The 23,759-nt window shown below is 45.5% G+C and overlaps 1 protein-coding gene across 2 annotated transcripts in view; it reads left to right on the top strand.

Annotated features, from left to right (window-relative positions):
* DHRS11 (dehydrogenase/reductase 11) overlaps positions 1-23,759 on the top strand; it is a 58,480-nt gene continuing 34,721 nt past the window's right edge. For both annotated transcript variants that reach the window (XM_090026210.1, XM_090026209.1), the window contains exon 1: positions 1-238. In XM_090026210.1, coding sequence (XP_089882336.1) covers positions 107-238 — 132 coding nt within the window. In that variant the 5' untranslated portion in view covers positions 1-106. The remainder of the gene's footprint in view (positions 239-23,759) is intronic.

The following is a 23,759-nucleotide window of genomic DNA, read 5'->3' as shown; positions in this document are numbered from 1 at the left end:
CGCTCGGCCACGTGCCGGCGGCTCGGCGGGGCCGGGCCGGGCCGGGCGGGGCGGGAGCGGGCGCGGCGGCGGCGGCGGCGGCGCGGGCCGCATTGTGCGCGGGGCCATGGAGCGCTGGCAGCACCGCGTGGCGCTCGTGACCGGCGCGTCCGTGGGCATCGGCGCGGCCGTGGCGCGGGCGCTGGTGCAGCACGGCATGAAGGTGGTGGGCTGCGCCCGCAGCGTGGACAAGATCGAGGTACCGCGTGCCTTCGCACCCCCCCGGGGCGCGGGCGAGAGGGCTTCCCCTCGGGCTCCCCCGCCGCTTTTGTTCCTTTTGTTCCTCTTCCCCACCTGTGCTGGGTGGCAACCGCCGCGCAACCCCTCTCCCCGCTCCTCCCCCCCGGACGGGGACGCGGCACGTCGGGGCCCCTCTCCCCTTCCCGCACCCCAGTGGCGTCCGTGGGGCATACAGCGCCCGTGTCGATGCCACGGGGAGCGGGGGCACGGGTCTCGAGGGAGCGTGGCGGGCTTTCTGCCCGCATGCAAGCGGGCACGGCGCGGCCGGCTTCCCGAGGCGAAGGCCGGGTCCGCGCTGACCTCCGAGACATGCCCGGCAGCAAAAAAGCGTGCAAAATGTATTGTGCCAACACACCGGTTTGAAACGCAGGGGGGGAAAACCCCCTAAAACGACAGAAGAGGGGTATAAGGAGGGCAGCTTGATTCAGCTTGTGGGGGGATGACATATTTTGCTGGAAAGGAAAAGAGAAGAAAAGTGGTTTTGACAGGTAGGTAACCCGATTTCTGCATCCCTTGTCTGTCCTAGCGTTCACGTGTTTCATGTCTGCCGTCCTAATCTCGGCTCCTCGGGGCAAGGATTGTGGCTTCCGCTGTTTGGATTGCGTCTAGCGCCTTTGGAGCGTTGTCACTGCTCCAGTGATAGATTAACGCCCCAGTGCACGCTCCCAGGAGAAGGGGAATCCATAAAAGATATCCGCAGAGGTGAAGAATAGTTTAATATTCTGCAAAGCGCTCCAGACCTATTTGAAACCTGGTGTCTCTGCGCGTCCTTTTTTTCCCCCTAGAGTGTTTGAGTGAAATGTAGTCAAGATACCAAGACTGGAAAGGGTCAAATATGTTGTTTAAAGGGGACGGGGCAGGGGGGAGGGATTCACGTGCAACTGGAAGGATGAAATACACTCATACAAGTCTTTTTGTTCTTGATAAGACTGCATACAATTTCATATCTTGTTGCCCTTGGCATAGCTGCCGTTGTAATGGTCATAGATGGATTTAATTAACTCACCTGGCAATAAATGTCAACTATACTCTCTCCTTTGCTGGCTTGATTACAAATTCTCCCATGCCATCCAGTAACTCCCTTGTATTGTGGTTTTATTCTCTCTCTCAGGCTTCAGTTCATCAGTGCTCTGAAGCATATGCTAACTTTTAAGCTGAATACTGAATGCAGTGAGACTTAAGTATGTGCAGAAGTCAATGGTACTTAACCTTTTTCGACTCGAGGCACCCCTTGGAATATGCCGGCTCTTAGTTTCACTCCGTTTTTGGCTACACAAAAAAAAATGCAGTCATTTTTCTGTTGCAAAGAACTCAGAAAGATCACAGCAAGGCAGAATGATTTTAACACCGTGGATGCCGATTTGAAACCTCTGGGTTTATCTTGCAAATCCTGGTTGCGCACCTAACGCTGCGTGGCACCCTTGCAAGGATCTCGAGGCACCCTAGAGTGCCACGGCACTCTTGTTGAGATTTACGGGATTAGGTGGTTTGATGAACCAGTGAGACAGTTGTGGAGCCCAGGACTTTTTTGCTCTGGAAAAAAATCACAGACTGGGGCTTGCTACTCAGTACGTTCTTATTGAATGACAGTAAAAGCACAGAGTTTGGTTTGGATAGCTTAATTTAGTTGCCTATTTAAGTTTGAGATCCTTTGAGGGAAAGAACCATGTTATTCTGGGTGGGAAGAAAAAAAATTATTATTTTTTTGACAGTAAAGCTTGCTTCCCTCATTATTATGTAAGGGCTTATAAAAGCTTGATTTATCCTTTCTCCTTGCAAGTTTTTCTCTACTGTATTAGCTTTTCATCAGCAAGTGGTAGCATGACTTATGTAAATATTGACAGCCTCTCTAATGATCTCCAGCAATGTTTTTGGAAACCGGACGTGCTAAACGCTCAGGCTTTATGGATGCACTGCTGCAGGGATGGAGAGAGAGAGAAAGAGGCTGCTCAATGAACTAGTGTTTGGATACTTTGGGATGGGGTGACAAGACTTCAGTGGAGAATAGGTAGGGAATAATATATATCTATATACGGCCAAGTCTCGGGAGAATGACTGTAAAAATGGAGAGTACCCAAGACGTCTAGGGAATGTGGGATGAAGGATTTGGATGTAATGACTGATGAGGTTTTGGGAAGAGCTCTCTTAAAAAGACTTCGTAGCCCAACTACTGATTTGCTTGGCTTGATTTCCAATAGGGCAGTTCCTACGAAAGTGAAGAGTCTCTGAATTGCCTTGCACAGCATAGCCACGCAAATGAACCTCAGTGTTTCAGCTTGTCAGCTCCTTCCCCTGAGACTGCCTCCTTGTTTCTAATAGGATTTTGCGCAGAGCTTTTTGTTTCAAGCGTAGTACTAGAGGGACCACCAATAAAGTCTAGAACATAATAAAAATCTGAAAGTAGATGTCTTTGCTATCGAATGCCTGCATTTAAGACAAGGTTCTTTGGGTGAATCTGATATCTTTTATTTGAGAGGTACATGTTGGCGGGGAGAGTTTGGTCTTTTGTATTGTAGGAAAATAATGTCCATCTGAAGAGCAGAATTAGTTTTTTCTGAGGTAGGACGTACAAAACAGATGAGTAGTGCCTTTTCTGTGCCCTTATTTGCATTATTATGCGATCCAAAGAAGTCAGTGCATAGCATTTTAAGATGCAAAATTTTAAGTATGGGACTTAAGACATTTGTCGTGATCCTTGTTAGACTTATGGAGAAATGCTGTTTGGTTTTGGTTTTTTTGTGCTTTGTCTTTACAACAAATTTCTGCAGAACCAAACCAAACTAAACCATATGATGGGACTGGCTTGAAAACCGTAAGATTTCAAATGAACACATGTTGTATCTTTCTTTTTTTTCCTTCTGTGCTTTTTTCCCCCCCAGTTCGTACATTTGATGTATGTTTTCAATCTTCAAAACTTTCTATTTAAAAAAAGATGAGCATGGAGATTGTCTTGTTAGCATGACTAAGGAATGGGGCATTAAGGAAATACCCATCTTGCAGTGTAGGGCAAAATAGTGTGTTAACTGCTAAATATGCTCACGGTTTCCTCGTACCTTGAGGGTCAGGAGACAGCATATTTTATTTTTTAAATATGTAGCCCGAAAGGTCATATACAAGGCAAATGGGTATGTAACACTCATTTGTTTGCTTTTTATTGAAGATCTAACAAAAGGCATGAACAGTTTTTCTTCCCTGGTTATGTTAGAAATTCAGGTCTTGTTTGTTCTTGAATTTTTTGGGAACTGTAGGGATTTTGAGATCACAAGAGAGGGCTAGCTGAGCGAGTGAGTCGGGGAGGAAGGCGTTATAGTCAGTCACTTGAAAACTCTTGTCTTTTAGTTATTTAACTTAAATGCCTAAGCAACAGTTAAGAGAAAAAACAGATTTTCATGAAAACTTCAACAGCTGTTCCCCCTTTCCTTGAATCAATGAGAGCTTGCATTGCAAAGTTAAGTCCATTGAAAAAAATCTAGCAAAACCAAGAAAACAAGGTTTGATATTTCTGGTATTACTAAGCAGCAGGGGCAGGGATAGCAGCTTCAAAACCAACCAACCAACCTTTCATTCTCTCCATGTGTTTAAAAAAAAAAAAAAAAAAGCAGCCATCAGAAAAAGAAAAAAAAATGTCAGAAGCTTATTTTAAATTATCCTTTGGGGATATCTTTAATTTTAAAATTTCCAGGCTTTATACTGTTTGCAGTTTGTGGAGAAATTACTATGCTCCCACGTGTAATGATAGTGTAATGCACTTTTGACTTTTTAATGAGGCTTTCCTTAGCCTGGTGGATGATGCTATTGAGTCTTATTTTCCTTTTTAAAAAACAGTTGTTTCCAGCATTGTCTCAGTTACATGCCCTTCTAAACCAGACCCTTAATAGCTTTCCTGTAGGGTGATTTGTTACCTCCAGATTCTCTTAAAACAGAGTTACCTGCTGAAGAGAGACAGCACAACTTTTAGATGAGGGTTTGTCTAGATGGCATGATCCAGTGGTACCTGAGCTAGCTCCAGATGCCCGGCCTGTGCCCACCTCCATACCAGCATGGCGGTGCTGCTTTTCCAGTATCATGGGATCCCCTGACCGCGTTGAACTGTGCTGAGTAGACACAATCTGACACTAGAAGACAAGTTAGCCAATTATGATAATGAAGAACTTAGATCAAAATATTGATGGCAATATAGAGAGAGACCTGGCATTCTCCATCAATAGTTATTTATAGCAAATGGTTAATGTTTTATAAGATTGGCAGGACTACTCCCATCTCTGGTTCTCTGCGCCTCAATTTATCCTTCTAAAAGGACCTCTTCTGGCTCATTAAGGTTTTAAGGAAGCCTGGTTATTCCAGGCCTGATCCATCCACTTCAAAAGACTTTGCATGAAGCCCTTAATGTTTATAAAGCAGCCTGCCATATGTAAGTGAAAGGAGTCATACAGATGAAGTTTATTATTGGCATTTCCTTGGACGCTTTGTTAAAGTGGACTTCTATCTTTCTATTTTTGTTTAATCTTCATTACGATATCTTTACATTTCCTAATATATCCTAGCACACTTGGGTGTTTGTAAGCAGTGGCATATGGCAGCAATTACATTTTAACCTTTCAGAAACTACATTGATAGTGCCCTGTATCTGGCTGAAGAGGACTTCAAAGAGCGAGAGCTTTTGATAACTTGTTTGTTCAGTTGGGCTGCTCTTGGTGAAACTGCTTACCTCTTCATCCACTTCCACTGCTTATCTGCTCACATGAAGGAAGGGGCGCCACTGTTAGTAAGAAACACAAAGATAGTGGATTATTGTATTAAAACTTTGGTCGTAGAGAAGCACCTCTCACAATGTATTTGTTACCCTGTGGAGCAGTTTAGGTACCCAGAATCATAGCAAGTTAGGGTTGGGAGGGACCTCAGTTGGTCATCTAGTCCAACCCGCTGTACAGAACATACACAGTTTACAGTCATGCAAGTATTTGCTTTGGGTTGCTGAATGTTGGACTTCTGGCCATGCTCTGCAGTACTGTTCTAATCAATGAATTGTTAATTCATATGACAAATTCCAGTAAAGTTTCAAAGGAAAGATTTTTTTTTTTCATGCATTTAGAAATCAATAAAACCTGGGCTTTCTAAACACTACATGTGATTGCAAAAAAAAAATAAAAAAGTCTCACCTTTAATGGTCTTCCTACTCAGGCTTTTTCATCATGTATAATGTAGACTTAGAAGACAACATTTTTAGAATTGTTATTTTTTTTTTTTTTATGAATAGCTGTACAGAATGCAATGCACATTGTGCATTCGCTGGTTATTCCCTTATGTTACATTGGTAATCCAATGGCCGGATCAAGACTGTCATGGAGTGGGGCCTAGGAGCGGCCGTGATCCCACTAGCGCCCCCTGCCATGCCTATTAGGCGATCCAGCACCCTCTTACTCCCCTGCCACGTCTTGTTAGTATATGGTTCTAAAAGGGAGCCTGCCTCTTGTCGCCCTGGACACCGTGCTATGCTTACACTGTCTCCCGTTCCATATGGAGTGACCTGGTGCACCCCAGCCTTATGGGCTATGCGTGCCTCCTACCTTCCCTTTAGCACGCCCCAAGCCTCACAGCTCTTCCAGACATTATCAGGTCCTTTTCATTTCTGCGCCCTGCCCGGCGCCCCTGGGCTTGTCACGCAACCGGCGCCCCTTCTCTGGCACCCCTGGGCTTCTCAAGTCCTTCTTACAGTTGGGGTTCAGGTGGCCGTAGCCGTGCCTGGCCCCCTAGACCACCATCAGGGTCTATCACCCTACTTGGGCTTCTCCGCTTATCGCCCCACAGGGCTGGGGTCAACACCCCTCAACACCACGCCACACCGGCGCAAACAGCTATGCCTACCCGGCACCGCTCACTGTACCCCACAGGGCATCAGAAACCCCCAGATTACTGGGGAGCTCCCGTGAGGCCTCCTCACACCCCTACAGCCTCACCCGGTCCTCTGGTATGTAGCAATAACAAACAAGAAACGTAAAGCCGTGAGCCAACTGGCTATAACCAAAAATAAGCCTCCTGGCTAGAACTTAAGTGCCGTGCCCTTATGGCCACTATGTCCCACCTTTAAGCTTCCCAATCAGGGTTCTCTCCCCCTTACCATGATGCGACCGCCTGGGTGACCAGGCTGCACCGCTTGCCTCTGCTCTGCTTGGCTCTACTGCAGAGCTCTTGCATCTCCGGGAACTGCTAGCTAGGCTTCGGCCTGGGCTGTTTATAAAGGCCCGGTCCTGCCCCCTTCTGGTCACCTGACCAGCACGGTTGTCCCAGCAACCATCACCTGAGCTGCCCTTGTGATTGGCAGCTGCCCTTATTCCTGCCTAGGAACAGGGCACTTTAGTGCCCCTGTGGCAAAGACCTTGTGTTCTGCTGTGTTCTTTTGTTGTGTTTTATTCGGGATCTTGTATCGCCATCTTCAATACCATCTGAGCATCATCCATTCAGCAATGTGACTAACATCGCTTGTGTGGTTCATTCTTTCTATCATCACCTCCCCAGGGTAAAACTGTATGAGCAGTGAAGTGATTTGTTCTGGTGGGGTTAGGCTCTTTGTTTGCTCATTTGTTAAATTGCCCTTTTGTGAAACGTATGTGCTGTGTTAGAAGACAAGTTCAAAGAAGAACATCCTGAATTTTGATTGGAAATGGTAGTCTTTATATTCTCTGATAGTATGTTGGGCTGGTCTCCTGCACAGAAGAGATTTGGTAGAATGGCCTGTGGAGTGGAGTTGTTGACCATCATCTTCATCCCAGAGCTTTGAGTGTTTTTAGGTGGGTTGGGTTCGTCACATTGAACCTCTTGAAGATAAAGACTGAGGCTTTCTTATAGGAGGCCACTGCAAAGAATGGAGGATGCAGGTTTATATACAGATTCTTAGGAGGACATAATCCTTGCCTCAAGGAAACTTACAATCTCAGTTGAAAAAAGATGCAAAAATGCACAACTCAGTTCCTTGCTAAAATTAATAGGGATTCTCTCTCATCACCTTCAACTAGAATTGGACTGGGTGAGTGATATAGTGTAGGAAACAATAGGAAGGAAGCAGTAGAGGACCAGGGTGACATTAATTTTTCCACAAGTTAGTTACAGTGCAAGTTGGTGATTGTAGACAATTGCATCTGCTATCCCTGACTGCTAGTCCTTTGAGCTACTGCTACTGGACTGCTTCTGCCGCAAATGCCCTCACATATTCTTCCTGACTCTCCTTTATGTCTAGAACTTTTTTTTGTGTGAATGTTTTATAACCTACTGCAGCCTGGTGACCGAAAAATATGTAGTCTTGTGAGGGGAACTTAACTTGGGCAATACGTATAATGTCAGGATTTCTTGATCTCTCAGAAAATTGAATTAGAGCTTAGGACAAGATTGCAAACAAGTTTTCAAATTGGTTTTGTTTTTACATAGTTCGACAAATACTGTGCCCTTTATTTGGTTTTGCAATAAAAATAATATGCTAGAGCCTATCAAAATATGTTACGATTTTTTTTTTTAACAACTCTATAAAGGCTGATTTGTAAATAGCTGGGGCACCAGATGGTTTCAGTACACTGAATACTTAGTTTCACTTTGGAATGATGTTTTAAGATACAGTTTGGTTTCTTTTTTTTAAATCGGGATTTTAATCTGTATGGCACAATAAAACCTAGATTAGTCATCTAGCTGTATCCTGTATATTAATACTGGGTGCATCTACACATGAACCCCACTCTGCAGTCATGCAGTACAAAAGACTGCAGTACCTGCTTGTACTACGCAGTCCCAGCACACAAGTCGTTTTTGACTCTACTGCGTGGTAGCAACGGTGTCACCGTTAGTGCCTGCTGACGCTATGTTGCCATGGCTCGTCGTTTCAGTGACATAGCATCTCCTGTCCGCTGTCTACCACACCATTCAGGCCATGCCCTTTGGTCCTTAATTAGTTACATAGATAGTCGTTATTCAGTCAAGTCACTTTTCTCTGCAAGTAAAGTCCTTGGATCCTTAGTGTACAGTGCTTATGAGTGTCACTTGTAAGAGTTGCAGGATTGTGGTCATCTTTTATCATTCAGGTTTGGAGAAGTAATATCTGTCTTTGTGCATATCCCAAAATAAATGGATTTAGAAGCTTGGGAAAGTCAGTTGTGCGGTTTTTGGTGTGTAACTGCACTTAGCAATATACTCTGTTTTCTCTTTGTTGTATATAAAACTTTCTTCTTTTGCTAAAGATTTCCTGATTTGCAGAGACCGAAGTATAAGTTTACACAGTTTTCTAGAACAGAACAAGGCACTCATAGTCTATTAATTATATGCTAATGAAAATTCTGGGTAGTGAATACACTGAAGTCAAGTACAGAGCCAAGAATTAGGGGTGCAAAGGCAGCTGTCTGCATGATTAGGGTTGGAGAAACACTGCTTGTGTCCAGGGTGTTCCTACCAGCTACTCAGCTTTCTTCTGCATCTTGATCTTTTTTCGTTGTTGTTTTGTTTCTTTCCAAAGAACGTATCTAGAGCTGACCTGTCCCAGGGAGCTGGGAGATGACTCATCAGAAAAAACAGTTTCAGGCATTGGTATCTTTTTCTTAGATGAATAGTGTTGTATCAAGAAATCAGGCTAAGTTTACATGAGCAGCAAACTCCAAAATAAGCAGAAAAGCTCCACAGCTTTGGGCTCAAGCCAGTCCTGTAACTGCACACAGACCCATTCAGTCTGGCTGTCTGTCACACTTGTGTGGCCTCCGTGACTGTAACGCAAGAACTTCAGTCTTTTTGCCTTTACTTGCACCAACGGTCTTCTGAGGTAGGGAGCTTCCCTCCCTTCCCAAAGGTGTTCTCTTCCTCCCATTTCACTCCACATCTCAGCAACAGGAGGGGTCTGGAGTTAACTTCTTGTTAACTTCAGTAGTGGGGGCTCAGTAGTGCTTCTGTGACCTTTGTCAGCTGCTGCTAAGGAGACCATGGGCATGTCTACACATTCATTAATGCGCAATGCCTACTGTGCATTACGTTTAGTACTTGTATAATCAAGTACTAAATAGATGTGCAGTAGGCTGATGTACTACACATTAGTGTGATCACATCCTTTTTGTGTGATGCTTAATGTGCAGTAGATAAATACTACTGCGCATTAGCATATTAGCACGGTTTTTGCCATGCACGCTAATGCACAGTAGAATGAGTCCACTGCGAATTAAGCATCTTGTATAGACGTGCCCCACGTAGGCCTAATTTTCAGAAGGATTGAGCATCTGACATACATACATATGTGTCTATATACACACGTGAATGTGTGTATGTATACATACATATACATTCTCATACACACACACACATTTATATATTATATTATATTGCCCTCGTATCTGAGACTAACATGTTATGTATAGCATCTTGTTTCTCTTTGTTTGGTTAGTTTTGTTTGACTTGCTTCAATCCTGTAATCTGCTAGGCTTTTTCCCCGAATTCTGATGTCACCGTCATGCAACTGCCTTGTTGTCTGGAACATGTATGCGCATATGTGTTACTTTTTGCCTTGGGTGTCGAAGATAGTCCATGACAGGTTTGAGAGTGTCATAATAATAAAGAATTAGGTATGCAGCCGGACATTAGAACCAACCCCTATATACTTCTCTAGTAGAAAGGAAGTTCAAGAAATATCTGAGATTTGTTAGCGTCAGTGAGAACGACATGTTTCTTCTCCTGGATGTATTGCCTATAATACATTCTCTGTTCCACTTGTTTAAAAATGTAATGCATCAGTTATATTTTGCAATGCTCTTCACCTGAGAAAAAATAGAATTTGTGAGCATTTGCTGATAAATAAATGTCAAATCTATATGGCTCGGAGGCATCATAAAGACAGCAGAATGCTCTGTTGCTTGTAACACATGTTCGTTTTTCTTTATTAGAAGGCAGGAAAATATTAAATGTAAGAAGAGCCTTAGAGTAGAGAGCATGGGAACAAAGCTACCCCTGTGGCATATGAAAATAGATCCCATGCGTGAGGATGGGGCCAGATAGCGAGTCACTGCTCCTCTTTCCCCTCTGCCAGGCAGCATAACACTTAGTTGTGTCATTTTCGTGCTAGTTTAAGCCATACAGTTAGGAAGATCCCACCCTCAAATAGTTTATTATTAACATAGCTTCATAGGTGGAAATTTGCTGTGTAAGAGGGAAGGTGTACCAAGTATAGACTTAACCCAGATGGTTTACAGTCAGAATTCCTGGGAGGTTGTGCCCTGAGCCATTTGAACACCATTGTACCCCTTTGTTACTAAATTCATTTTTGGTATTTGATTTGTGCTTAATGTTTGGGCCGAATATTTGTGATGGATAAAGGTATTCAGCTGGGCTGAGAAGGAATCCTGTCTTCTCTACCACTATGGTGTTAACACTGCTCTTAGAGATGCTATTTAAAATCTGCAATAACTCCCTCTGTAGTCCTTTTGCTCACTTGCTCCTGATCTCAATAGAGAAGGCCGGCAAAAAGTGAGAGGAGAGTTGTCTGTGCTCAATGGCAAGAGCTAGACACAGACCAAAGGTCTGTAGTGTCCCACTCCTGTACTTTACATGGGGGGATACCACCTCAGCTGTTTTCTGTTTAAGGATATGGTGTGGGATGAGGAGGAGCATTTTGAGAATCATAGAGGTAGAAGTTGGAAGGGACGTCAGGGGGCCACATCTAGTCCAGCCCCCTGCTCAAAGCAGGACCAGCCCCAAGTAGATCATCCTTTGTCTAGCCAGGGCTTAAAAATGTTAGTTTTCTTTGATCCAAATACCAATACGCCCTCAAGTTCACACCCCCACACATTAATTCTGTCGGTGCTTTATTTCTGCACAGTCTTCAACCAGCAGCGATGGTAGTCGTACAGAAGACGCTGTGGTTTATCTCGCCACATTAAGTTTGGGACACAGAATTACAAATGCGAAACAGGCTCAGAGTACTTCTTGGTTCGCTGCTGCCCTGCCCCTGCAGGGGACAGAGAGAGAAGACCAAGTCTTGCAGTCTGTGCACCGCACACCGCGGGGAGAGGCGAACACAGAAGCTCACACCTTTCCACACATGCAACATCCTCGCTGATGCTTTGGAGACCCAACTGCAGTTTAAAAAAAAATGCAGGAGGAGAACAACTCTCCTTGTAGAAGATGAGTTCAGCAGGTTTCTGCCTTTCATTTGATGCTGCTGTACTAAGTGCTGCTTGGTAAGCTGCTTAGTATTTCATAATATTTAGTGGCCACTTAGGACCAATCCGGGGACTGAAAGTGGTTTCTGAACTGGCTGCTCATGTGTATAAAGCTCAACTGCATTCACATCTCCTTTGCTGTGATAAGGATGCATTGTGAATTGCTTTTCAGATGCATCTTTTTCTAGCGTGTACATGAATTATGTCCTAGCTGTTTGTTCGGAACCAGGTCCTCTGCCTGTTTTCACCAGCAAAGTCATCTATTCTGTATTTTTTTCCCAGAAGAGGGGGGAAATCATTAGGTTCTCAGTTATCGTGTAGGAGAAGCAGTTTTGCTGGGGGTTTTACCCTAGTTCTTGCAGTTCATTTCCTGTACTGTCTTCCTTAGGTTTTCTCTTCTTCTTTTTTCCCAATATATGCATATAAGTCATCTTTATTGCCAGCAGTCTGCCTGGGAAATAGGTGGCAAGAAGCGAGCCCAAATGATTTGTTCCCTGACATGAGCACGCCCTTTGGAGCAGATCGGACAAACACCTGGATGCAGTCACCTGACTCGACCGCTCTTTCCTGCTCAGGGCAGGGGGTCAGACTCGATGACCTACTGAGGTCCCTTCCAACCCAAAAATAAAACATCTCTGAATCTATTAATTTTGCTTGTTGCTGCCAGGCAACCCTGCTGTAGATCATACAACCGGTATCTGAGGTCATCCTTTCATCTGTCAGCTTCAAGGTGCTGTGCAAAGGAGGGATGACCTTGCCCCATTTCACAGGTGGGGAAACTGAGGCACCAAGAGCTAATGTAACCTGCTCACAAGCATATACCAGGCCAGCAGCAGGACAGAACAACAGAAAGGTCTCCAAACTCCTGAATTGTTTACTTTTTCCCCAGGACCATGTTGCTTTTTCTCACATTTTGTTTCTCTTGGAGAATCGTCTCGATTCTCCCAGATTAAATTCCCCTCTCTGGTGCCGTTCAGTAAAGTCGTTTTCTCTGAGGCCTATTTATGGCCCCCTCTGGAAACTGCCGCAGTTGGCAGGAAGGATCATGTGAGTGCTGCAAGCAGGGTTTACTTCCTTCTCTTGGCTTTAACTGCAAAGCCTCCAACAGTCAGCGATCCATACTCATCTTCCCTTTGATAATCCACTTTAGCACAGCCTCCGGCATCTGTCATTTACTTCTATTTATATTTTGTACGTTTCCTGAGTTTGCTGCTTAGGAAAGTTCCTGGACTGACAGCCCTAAAATCATTACTGAACCTGCAGTTTTCCTTCATTGCTCTGCTTTGTGCATAAGCCATGCATCCTGTCACCCCCGAGCATCTCTGCCTAAGGGTGTGAGGGCTGGTCAGTTTGCTTTTCAGCCTTTAGCATCTGCTATTAAACTGCTACTAAAAAGTAGTCTGGATTTGGACCTGTTCAAAATCCCACTTCCCCTTAACCCAGTATCTTCTGTCCCCTCCTCCACCTTTTAGTGTTTTGCCTTAATTAACAAGTCAGAAGATGCAAACCAGCAAATTGGACTGCCATGCGATGACTGGTTTTGGAGAACGTGTTTGGATTGCTTTGATAATGGACATTGTTTTCTGAAGTTTTTGGAAGGAAGCTGTGTGCGCGGTGATGAAGCGTGGCTTGAATGACAAGCTTTAACAGGTTAATTCTAATGCGTTTGTAATGGCTATTGATCAAAGGTAAGTAACATTTATAACCCAGGACTACGTTGTCAAGGTTAGATCTTGCTCAAGAAACTGGCTTTGATAAGCTCTGCTATTGATTGTGAATTGTAGAGGCTCAGTCTCTTAACAAATTAATGCTTTCCTTGTCAAGCAAGCTGGGTGTGTGTGTGGAGGGGGATGGGAAAGGAAATGCCGAGGGATGGGGGGAATATTGCTCTCTGTTCTCCATTGCCTTGTCACCAGTATAGTCATTAGAGCTTGATCCTGTGTTCAGTCAGTGCCCAAAGTCATCCTTGCTTTACTGGTGCAGGATTAGGCCCTCATTCCTCTGCAAAGAAATGGAAAATGTTGCCTAATCCCAGTTCTTTACTTGCTCCTCAATGTCTTCAGAAGCCGGGAGGCGGTGGAGAATCAAGTGCCTGACTGAGAAATGTGGAGAGAGAAACCTTTGGTGCACACTGCCCCCAGAGTACACCTGTTGTTGACCAAGCGTGAACCAAAGAGAAGGAAGCTAGTTTGCGCCTGGCTGTGTATACAAAAACCTTTGGGGTATTTCTTAAATCTGTGTACCTTTTTTAATAATAGGAGCCTTCTTTGGAGATCAAGTACCCAGCTTGCCTCTGGGAATGTCTTTCCTAAAGTGTGTACATTTTAAAAAGATAAAAGATGGAGGAAGTGATTTGTTGGCAGAGCCAAAAATACAGGCCAGGTCACCAACTCTGGGCGCATCTACACATTGCCCTGTGGTGACATAGCAATGCGCTATGTCGCTGTATGGGTTGCGGTGACATAGCGATCACGCAGGTCTACATGTGATTGCCAGCTATGTTGCTGTAGCGGCGCTCTCCGGTTATAGTGCACCACTACAGCGACATAGTGGGGAAATCCACTACCTGCATGGCGCAGTAATCATCCGTATTGTGCCTTGCTTTAGTACTTCCAAAAGGAAGTACTAAAGCATGGCGCCCTAGCAGTGTCACCATATAGTGATGCGTAGATGTGCCCACTAAGTCCAAAGCCCTTTCCTTATGTGGATCAAGTAAATCCAAGCAACTTTCATGAGATCTGTAGCCATATGCATCAATACTGTATTCTCATCTTGCAAAATAAGTATCATTAGGTTCTGTCATGTCTGGGTAAGAGCCTGGATGTTGCATGGAGAAATGGTTGTGACTCAGTACCTAGCACAAGTTCTTCCTGCCCAGTCACGAAACAAGGGACTTAGGGAGGGTTTTGCTGCTTGTAAAATGTGTCATCAAGAACTCAGAGATCTTGTGGTTATCCATGATCCACCTCTCTTTGATAACTTGTGCCAGCTCAGGTAATTTATATTTTGTTTCCTGAATAAGTTCCTTCTCTGGTCTCGGGTGAATCTGCCCATCTTCCATTCTGGGCCAGTGGTTTTCAACCTGTGGTCCATGGACCCTGGGGGTCCACAGACTGTGTAAAGGGTCTGTGAAAGATGACTGTGACCGATCAAAAGTATGTGAATACCCACACCGATAACTCAAAGGGGCCCACACCTCTGTTTAAAATTTCCAAAGCGGTCCGCACTTCCTTTTGAAATTCTTTAGGGGTCCACAGATGAAAAAAGGCTGCAAATGGCTGTTCTAGGCAATTGCATGCTTTGCCCGGTGTTGTGTTTCTCTCTAGAAAAGGTTGTGTTGTAGTGGTGGGTAAAGCAACCTCCTCACATAGGGCAGCATGGTTTAGCTGCCTGAGCAGGAAATTCAGCCTCGGTTCCAGCATTGATTTTAGTCTAAGTACTTGGAAGAAGGTTAGTTTGCTCCTTTGTTTGTTTCTCTAGCCATAAAAATGCAGCTAACCATTTAATTTTTATGGCAGTTTATCATTGCAACACCTAAGCGCTGGGCTGGAGGGATGAATTTGTTCATGTGTCTGAGGGTGTGTCTACACAGCGATTCAAAGGTGCGATTGCAGATAGAGCCCAAGCAAGCTTTTAAACAACCTAGCTCTCATATCGGTAATTGTAGCTGTGGCAATGTGGAGCACTGACTGGGCTAGTGACCTGCCTTTTACTCAGGATCTTAGGCAGGTTTTACAACTCATGCTGAACTCTGAACTGCTGGAAGCCACAATGCTGTTGGTACGCTAGGTAGCTAGCACTGTTTGGGTATGTCTGTACACACAGTATGGATTTCACTGTAGTCACACCCTGAACTGCTCTTGGGACAGCAAGCACTATGTGAGTGCTGGAGTACTACCGTGTGATTATTTTTATTTGAAAGACATGCTGGGAAGAAGCCCTTCTGCATGAGAAGCACTTTGCTAGATCTGGCACATGGCATGCGACTGCCCCACGTAACAACCCCTGAACGAGGAGGATGACATCCCAAATGGGATTAGAAATGGACCTGTTTCATCCTCCCTTTTGATCCCGTGTTGCTGGGGAAGGGTTTAAAGGACCGTGTTTCCTGCTGTGTAAATGCAGACCATGACACCAGGCAATAACTAACATATGAGTGCAGGTTAAGAATCAATCTCATTAACCAGGGTTGTGTTTTTAAGAGTGCTTTGAAAGCTTGGGCTTAGTTGTGTATTACAGAGAGGGGAAACCTGAATGTCCTTAAAGGGGGAGCAACAAAGTTAATTGGAAAGTCATTTTCTAGCACCTGTATCATGACCTAGAAAATGGTTATTGCCTAGGAAAAAAGAAAAGAAAAGCACAGTGTAAGTGCGAAGCACAAACATGTCTGTGTGGGGGCCCTACCCAGGACTGTCACTTGGGAGTTACCTTATGGCATCATAAATAGCATCAATGATTGTGGGTGTTGTACATATTCACCAAGTTATCTTTTTGGTGCTTCTGGGTTCAACCTAGCTGCAAACCTGTTTTTCATTCTTTGGCGGGTCTTGGCTCTGTGTCCAAAATCTCGCCTAATTCTGTGTTTGAAGTGCCCAGAACTTGAGACTGAGAGCTTGAGTAGCCCTATATTGCTGAATACCACGAGTGCTAATCACTTAAAACCTGGGTCATCGCTGCCAGAATCATAAAATATAATGCAAGAAGAAATCTTTAGACACTGAATGTACTTCAGACAGCATTTTGGTCAATTCAAGGCTACGTTATTTCATAGTTCCGTGTGTGTATACATAGTCCCAGGTATATACATGGGTTTATAATCAGGCTCCATGTAGGCTTCAGTACTGATTCACAGACTCATCTCTCTGCTCTGGATGTCTCCTTCTGTCCAAACTAAAATTTCAGGCACTCACTGACATCTTTATAGATGTCTGGCCATCAGAATATGATAAAACCGAGCTCTCCATCTTTTCCCTCCAGCTACTTTTTTATGACTGAGAATGGTTCCACCATCCTCTTTGTCACTCAGGACTGTAACCTTGGTGTTATCTTCAAGCTGGAACTGATTTCTAGGATATATTCAAATCATATCTTTTTCCTTCTGTATATCATCTCTAAGATATGGCTTTTCCTGTCCACCCACACAGCTGAAGCTCTTTTTTGTCTAGACTGCCATCATTTCTTGTCCTGATTATTGCAATGATCTTTTGTTTTTTTGCTGCTTTGCACTCCAGTCTGTCTGTTTGCTATCTCTTTGTGACTAGGGCCATCTTTTATTCCGTGTTTGTACAGTGCCTAGCACAGAAGGGATTGGATCCATGACTGGAGTTCCCAGGGTTTCCAGCTATGGTAATACAGATCATAATAGTTTCATAGCTGGTCGGGTCGGAAGGGACCTGAGCAGGTCATCGAGTCTGACCCCCTGCCACGGCAGGAAAGAGTACTGGGCTCAAACGACCCCAGCAAGGTGACTGCAAGCCAAAATCATTTGTTAAAGTGAAAATAATCCTGATGCTTCTTCTATTTTAGCCTGTACCCGAGTTTAATGACCCTAGGCTAGGACTGTTCAGGATAGCGCCTTGTGAGCAGCTAATGAGAAGTGTGCTGGATTACAAAGTGCTCAGCTTGCTGCATTAGCCTCAGAAATCTCTGTTTCTTTTGTAAATTAAATTGAAGCATTGCGTGACTGAAACCTAAACGGCAGCTTTGTAATGTTCTAACGCACAACATTGCTCTGAAAAAAAAATCAGCTTTGAAGAAGACAACCCTGGAAAACCCAGAAGAATTTTATCCATTATGATATATTTTTTTAATGTGATCTCTACATAATGTACCTGTAAAAGAAATGTTACTTTTGGTGGTGGAACATGTCGCCTAAAGTAGGGAATTGTCAGCTCCTTTGTTTTATTTGAAGTGATTTCATATGTGTTTAATACCCATGTATGTGTCCACGTACAGATTGAGGTTCATACAGCCTTGGCACAGCCAGGCTACACATACTCTCCTGTGCATCTCCAGCCTATTAGTTTCAACACTCCCCTCCTCTAGTACCCAGATACCTGCTCGTATCAAAGAATCAACACTGGTTTCCTCCAGGGCAGAGATTTTTTGCCTGGGTTGGTGGAAAGGAGTAGCAAAGGCTGCAGAGACAAAGTAGCCCTCAGCCTGCTTTATGGCATGTTGTTCACAAGGCATCTGTACCACCAAGGAACGCCGTTGTATTTTAGAAACTTGATTTATTAACAAATCCAACTTACCAAGTAACACATTTTACATTTATGGATTCAGCCTGTCCCCAAAAGTATAAATAAGGGCAGATCGATCTTTCATCAATAGCGCTCTGTTAATCCAAGTCAGTATGTCCACACGTACTTTCTTTCTCTTCCTTTCAGTGTCGTCAGCCCCTTCCCCATTACCGTTTAAAACTAAATTGGGCTCCAAATGCATCTTGCCTGGCGCATCTTTTACGGCCTTTAAAACGTTTTTACTAATTTGTCTCAAAAAATTTGTTTCCTTGGTTTTTATATGGTGGAGTCAATGGCCAAGAAACATCGAGACTATTGCTCTTTGACCCAGACTAGAATCCTTTCTAGGTAAATATGGACACGAGCCTAAAATTGTGTTCAGTAACAGGAAAAACTAATGTTTTATTGCCCACAATAGCTTATCTACCCTTGAATTTAGTGTTTCGGAAGGGGATTTTGTAAAAACCTCTTAGATTGACCTTTCTTTACACAGGCTGTGAAAAATCTCCTGCATCAGTGGCTCTTCCTTCACTGCTTCTTTTTGATTCCCTAATGGCGTTAAAATATGACAGCCCCAGCATCAGTACCACGTAGATAGTAGGCCATTATTGGACCTCAGCGGCTGAAGAGAAATAGGCATTTCTGGAGCAAATACTTGAAAATAAATTGGACCACCTAAGTCACAATCTTCTGACTGCAGCAGTCTGGATTTGCAGCCACCAAGGAGATGAAACTTTTTAATGGTTGTTTATGTATTATGGTTTTTATACTGATGAAGTTGAATCTTTTTAGAGTAGAGTTAGAAGTCCAAGTGGTGATTTGGAGTATGCCTTTGGTTAGTAATAGGCTGTGAATGTACTTGTTGGCCCGGGAAGACCCCATCCAGTCCTCTGTCCCTGTGTTTTCTTAGCAGGTTTAAATGTTGCCAGCAGTAGGCAGGTTGGATATGGTTGAGAGGATGAGTGAAGCCAATGGTTTGAGCACAAACCTAGGACTTGGGAGTCCTGGAATCAAGTCCTTCCTCACAGTCACACCATGCGTGACCTTGGGAAAGGCTTTTGGTGCCTCAGGTCCGGCAAAATGGGGATATAGACTATCATCTAGGCCATCTCAGCGTGAAAATAGTTTAAAGGAAGAGAAGGGAACTTTACTGGAGATCAGATGCTAATGTACATTAGCGTAATGAAAACAACGTTGTGGAAGTACTTATCAAGCCTTCTTAATTGTAAAAAAAAAAAAAAAAAAAGCTTAAACAACTTCAGGGATGAATAGGAGATAAATGACCAAATGAATTAAAAACGGACAACAAAAAAACCCCTTTGAACTTCTTGTAAATAAAAATGTGACTTGCCTATCAATTAGGAATATAAACTGCATTCATAGATGATGGCAGGCATGCTTACTCAAAATCAGAGCATTCTGTATCGGATCAGCATCTTCTAGAGAAATGTCCCCTTTGCCCATCTGCTCATTGGTGAATAGCCATGAATTGGAGAGACTGTCCTTTTCTTTGCTCTGTGGCTTGATGGGGGAGAGTCCAGGGCAGAAGAGCTCGAATGTGCTGCAGGTCACCGAAGTAAATGTTGTGGCTGTTGATTTGCCTGGAGTCCATCGTACTTTAGGAAGAATTTAAAGGATCACAGGTGAATATCCCAACCATGTGGAAGTCAGTGGTCATTTAGCTGCTGATTTTTAGGGGAGGGCCCAGGGAGCAATATTTGACCCCAGGCCTTAGTAGCCATGTGATTCATAGAGAAATCAGAATAGTGACATTGCATTTTTCATGTCTTTACAGGCAGAGTAAAGAGTTTGATCTGTTCATCGGGATCTGTCTGAAGTCCCAAGGTCAGAGGAGGGTATAGGAATAGCAGAGCCTTGCTTACTGAACCAGATTTTTATCCTTAAGTCACTGGTGTAAATTGGGAGTGACGGTTCTGGAGTTGATTGCTTTACTTTGGATTTGCCTCAGCGGAGGTGCCGTCCAAACCTAGCCAGTTGTGCCTGTAGCCTGAGTAAGTTGTGCTGGCATTTATGCAGATGGCAAGGTGTAGTAGCTGCAGCTGGGTTTTTCACTGAGAAACAGGAATTACTATCTTCTTCATATGCGATGCTGACTGCGAAGGTGAATCCTTCATTTTACTGGCCCCTAGGTCATGAATCTGAAACACATTATTCAGTAACCAACATCTATACTCATCTAGTGAGCGGTATCAGGGTCTAAGAGAAAAGTCATGCTCCTTTACAAGCACGTGTTAATCTTCCTTTTCAGAAAAGGATTTGTTTAGGATTATATTGGTCTGCAGCAGCTTGCAATGAAATAGAGATAAATGCCGAAGGAATATAATTCTTCCTCCACCCCCAACTACACGTTTGCTGTGATACAAATGACACTGGGGTTTGTACGGGAAAACATACAGAGTGGTGTTTCTGGAAGTTAAAAAAAAACAAAAAAAGGCTGCATAGCAACACTGGGAAGTGTTGAAAGGGCCAAAGGCCAATCTTGCCACAGGGACCTGCTGTTCCCGTACGGTTCTTTCCATGATAGCATTTTCCATGATAGGAAACTGCTTTACCGACAGGGGTGTTTTGTTTACCGTCTGGCACAGATTTCAAGTGGACAGTTGGACGTTCTTCTACCACTGTACGGTATTGAGCGATCGGAGCCTGGAGATCACCATATGGATCGTGTCCTTTGCTGCACGTGACACCTTGCCTTGCTGTCCAAGGACTGCAGGATGCAGGAGTGGAGAAAACCTCTCCCTGCCTTATTTTATGGCGGGGGAAATTCAGGCCTGGAGAAATCAGTTGAGTTACCCCAAGTGATCCAGTGACTCTGTGGCAAAGCTGTGAATAGGACCACTTTTTTTTTTTTTAACTTTCTGTTCCTGAAACTTAGCCCCAAGCCGCCCGTGCCATATTATTCCTGTTGCTGAGTCTTTGCATTGGGAACCAGAGGAGACTTTGTATGGACACCAAATATAAAGACGTTACAGTTAAAGTGAGTGTCCCTGGGTCACCCTAGCCCCCACTAATAATGGTTGGGGGCTGTCTCATCTTTTTTTGCCCCCTGGCAATTTCAAAGCTATGAACCCTGTTTTATAAAGAAATCTCATTCCCATATACCTGTGCAATGCATGGGGCTGGGCTGAGGTTCCTGAGGGGTATAAATGAGGATGAAGGGTTTCTGACAGACATACATAATCCACTCAGAAACTGCATGTTGGGGACCTTTACAGGTAGAGGAAATGGAGTTATTATTATCACTTGAGATGCAAGGGGAGCCATGGAAGTTATTGCTAGCTGGGCCAGGAGTTACTTCATCACGAGCCAGCCGGGGAGAGTGAGCTTGGCCCTACGCTTATCTCTTGCATGGATGTTACGGGAGGGGAATCTCAAACATCAGAGCTGGGGACATCCAGGAGCCAGGGACATCTTCTCCTTTGAAGTTCTATAGCATAATATTTTTCCTGTTCTTACTGGCACCCCTGCATGTTGGGGTGGGGGGCTGGAAGGGGGACCCCAATGGGCTGCACTTGAGCTTTTCTTTGTCATTTTTTAATGAAATTATAGAGAAGAGGCAGAGTGGTGCAACTTGAATGGGCGCACACTGAGCTGATTAGAGATTTTTAGGTCTATTTTAAAAATTCTTTTAGGTGTTTAGTGCAGAGTAAGGGAGAATGGGGTGCGTGTGCACATGTGTGTGTGTGTGTGTTTTCCATCAATCTAGAAAGCAGCTCCCGTGCAGAAGAGAAAACAGCAGGTGCACATTCCTAGCCCTTTGTTTATTTGCATTTCCACAGCCTTGACTTTGATTTATAGCGGTTGTCCATGCAAAGACCCATGCAGTGAGGGTTCGGGGGAAGAACCGAAGAGCAGCAGCCAGTGCTCTCTGTGGCCCGGTGGGGGTGCTGCCTGAACTGCTCTGCTGTTGATTTGGACTGTGATCTATGATGCTGGCACTGCAGGGGAGGAAACCTTCTGACCAGGGATGCTGGCACAATATTGTTATGCTGAAAATACCTGCATTTGTGATACCTTTCACTTCTTTTTACCAGTCTCCATGTTTCATGTATTTTCAGTGAGGGAGCCTGGAGCAATCTAAACAGAAATAGCTGTTCAATCACCTGTCAATGCAAGATGATTTCCCGTGGAATATTTTTCTAGTGCTCTCTGCTGTTCAGTCAGAAACACCCTGAACGAAGTGGCTTCTCCCCCTTTTGTTGGGAGACAAATCTGCAGCCAACAGATCTCCTGATCCAGGACAGCTTGATAATCAGCCCTAATTTTCCATTTCATTAATTTCATCCCATCCTGAATAGTTCAGCATGGTAGGGCACTGTGTGTGCCTGCCACTTTAAGGCCTTGGAGCTGGCAGCCACCAGGCACCTAATGAGGGCAGCCATTTTGGGTTCAGGGCTGCCCATATAAACAAGGCAGTTCGGCTGCCGAGTTACATTCTGAGGTAAGGGAGGAGCTGTGGTAGGAGGCTCCTGGTCCTGGGTATGACCAGAAACTATACCCTGCCAGGAGTGGGTGGCCTGGAGGGGTTCCTGGTGGTGCGGGAGCCCCCAGGAAATACCAGGCCAGTGATCACCCTGGTGAAAGGTGGGTTGGGGGCGCCTTAACCCCTAGCCCTCACCTTCAGGTGGGTTGCGTTCCGTCGGAGGTAGTTGCGGGGTGCAAGCCTTGAGGAGGAGAGTAGGGAGCCAGGTCCAGGTCTGGCCAAGGCTGCCTGAGCCCTGAGGAGGTTCGAGACCCCGGGAGGGAGAGTTGGGGCCAGGCTCAGCGACGGCCACCTGAGCCACCGGGAAGCAACCCCCTTCCTCTCCCCCTAGAACACCAGTGTGAGGGGGCTGTGCTGAGGGGGCAGTGTGAGCTGGAGCCCAGTGAGGGGAGAACGGGGGCTCAGCCTGAGAGTGAAAGCTGAGTCTTCGCCCCAGTAAGTAATCCGCTGCGGGGAGGCCAAGTGTGGCTCAGATGGAATACCCAAGCCCCAGTGTGAGGGGGCAGTGAGGAGAAGCCCCAGTGAGTAAAAGGGGCAAAGATCTGGGCCAAGGGCCGAGTGAGCAGGGGGACTCTGCCCCAGAACGGGAGAGGTGAATCCTGACCCCGGTAAGTCCTCCATTGCCAGGAGGCAGAGTGTGGGTCGAAAATAACATTGGTAGTAGCACCACAACCTGCTGTCTGGGGGGGAGTGAGAGTCCCCTGTGAGACCCTGAGGCACCAGTTGTGATGTGAGGTACCCCAGCTCCCCATGTCCGTGAAAGAGGACCCAGAGAGGGGGACCCCGGGGAAAGAGTAAGGGTCATATACTGAGGCCTGTCGAGCTTCCCCTGACTGGCCCAGGAGGGTGCCAGGACCAGGAGGGTCAGAAAGGCAAGGAGGCGCACCGAGAGGGATGCCCAAGAGCCAGGGGCCTGGGGTCCCGACTGGTCCGGAGGTGGGCTGGGGCTAGAGGAGCCAAAGGTCCCAGTGAGGGGACCACACCCAAAGGGGAACCGGTTACAGGGAGAAGTGTGGCCTGGTATGACAGCAGCAGAGTCCGCCTGAAGGGAGGAACCCAGGTGGGGTTTCGCAGTAGGATTTTGGGGCCCATTGTGGGAGACTGGCGCATTTCAGAACATCATGGTGTCATCTGGGCCTGGAGGGTGGACCCCTGGAGGGAGTGAGGGGCTAGAGGCTCCAACTGATCAAAAGAGTACCCTTGACTGGCCCATGCTGGGGCCAGGACCAGACCAGTCAAAAGGGCCAGGGGCCCACCGTGAGGGATGCCTGAGAGCCAAGGGCCTGGGGTCCCGACTGGCCTGGAGGTGGGCCGGGGCTGGTAGCCAAAGGTCCCAGGAGGGGACCACACCCAAGAGGGAAAAATGGTATGAGGGAGCTACATAGCCTGTATGAAGGCAGATGAGGCCGCCTGATGAGAAGACTCTAGGTTGGGGTTCAGTCAGGAGGATTTGGGGCCCAGTGTGGGGCCGGTGATGATGAGAACACCTAGATACTATCTGAGAGGCTTGGGCTGCGGTGTAGGGGATGGTAAGAAGCCGCAGATAGTGCCCCCTGG

This window comes from Crocodylus siamensis, chromosome 13 (assembly GCF_052110815.1).
Source record: "Crocodylus siamensis isolate JL-2025a chromosome 13, ASM5211081v1, whole genome shotgun sequence".
Lineage (NCBI taxonomy): Eukaryota > Metazoa > Chordata > Crocodylia > Crocodylidae > Crocodylus > Crocodylus siamensis.
Note: the sequence above shows the minus strand (reverse complement) of the source record. Positions and strands in the feature narration are given on the sequence as shown.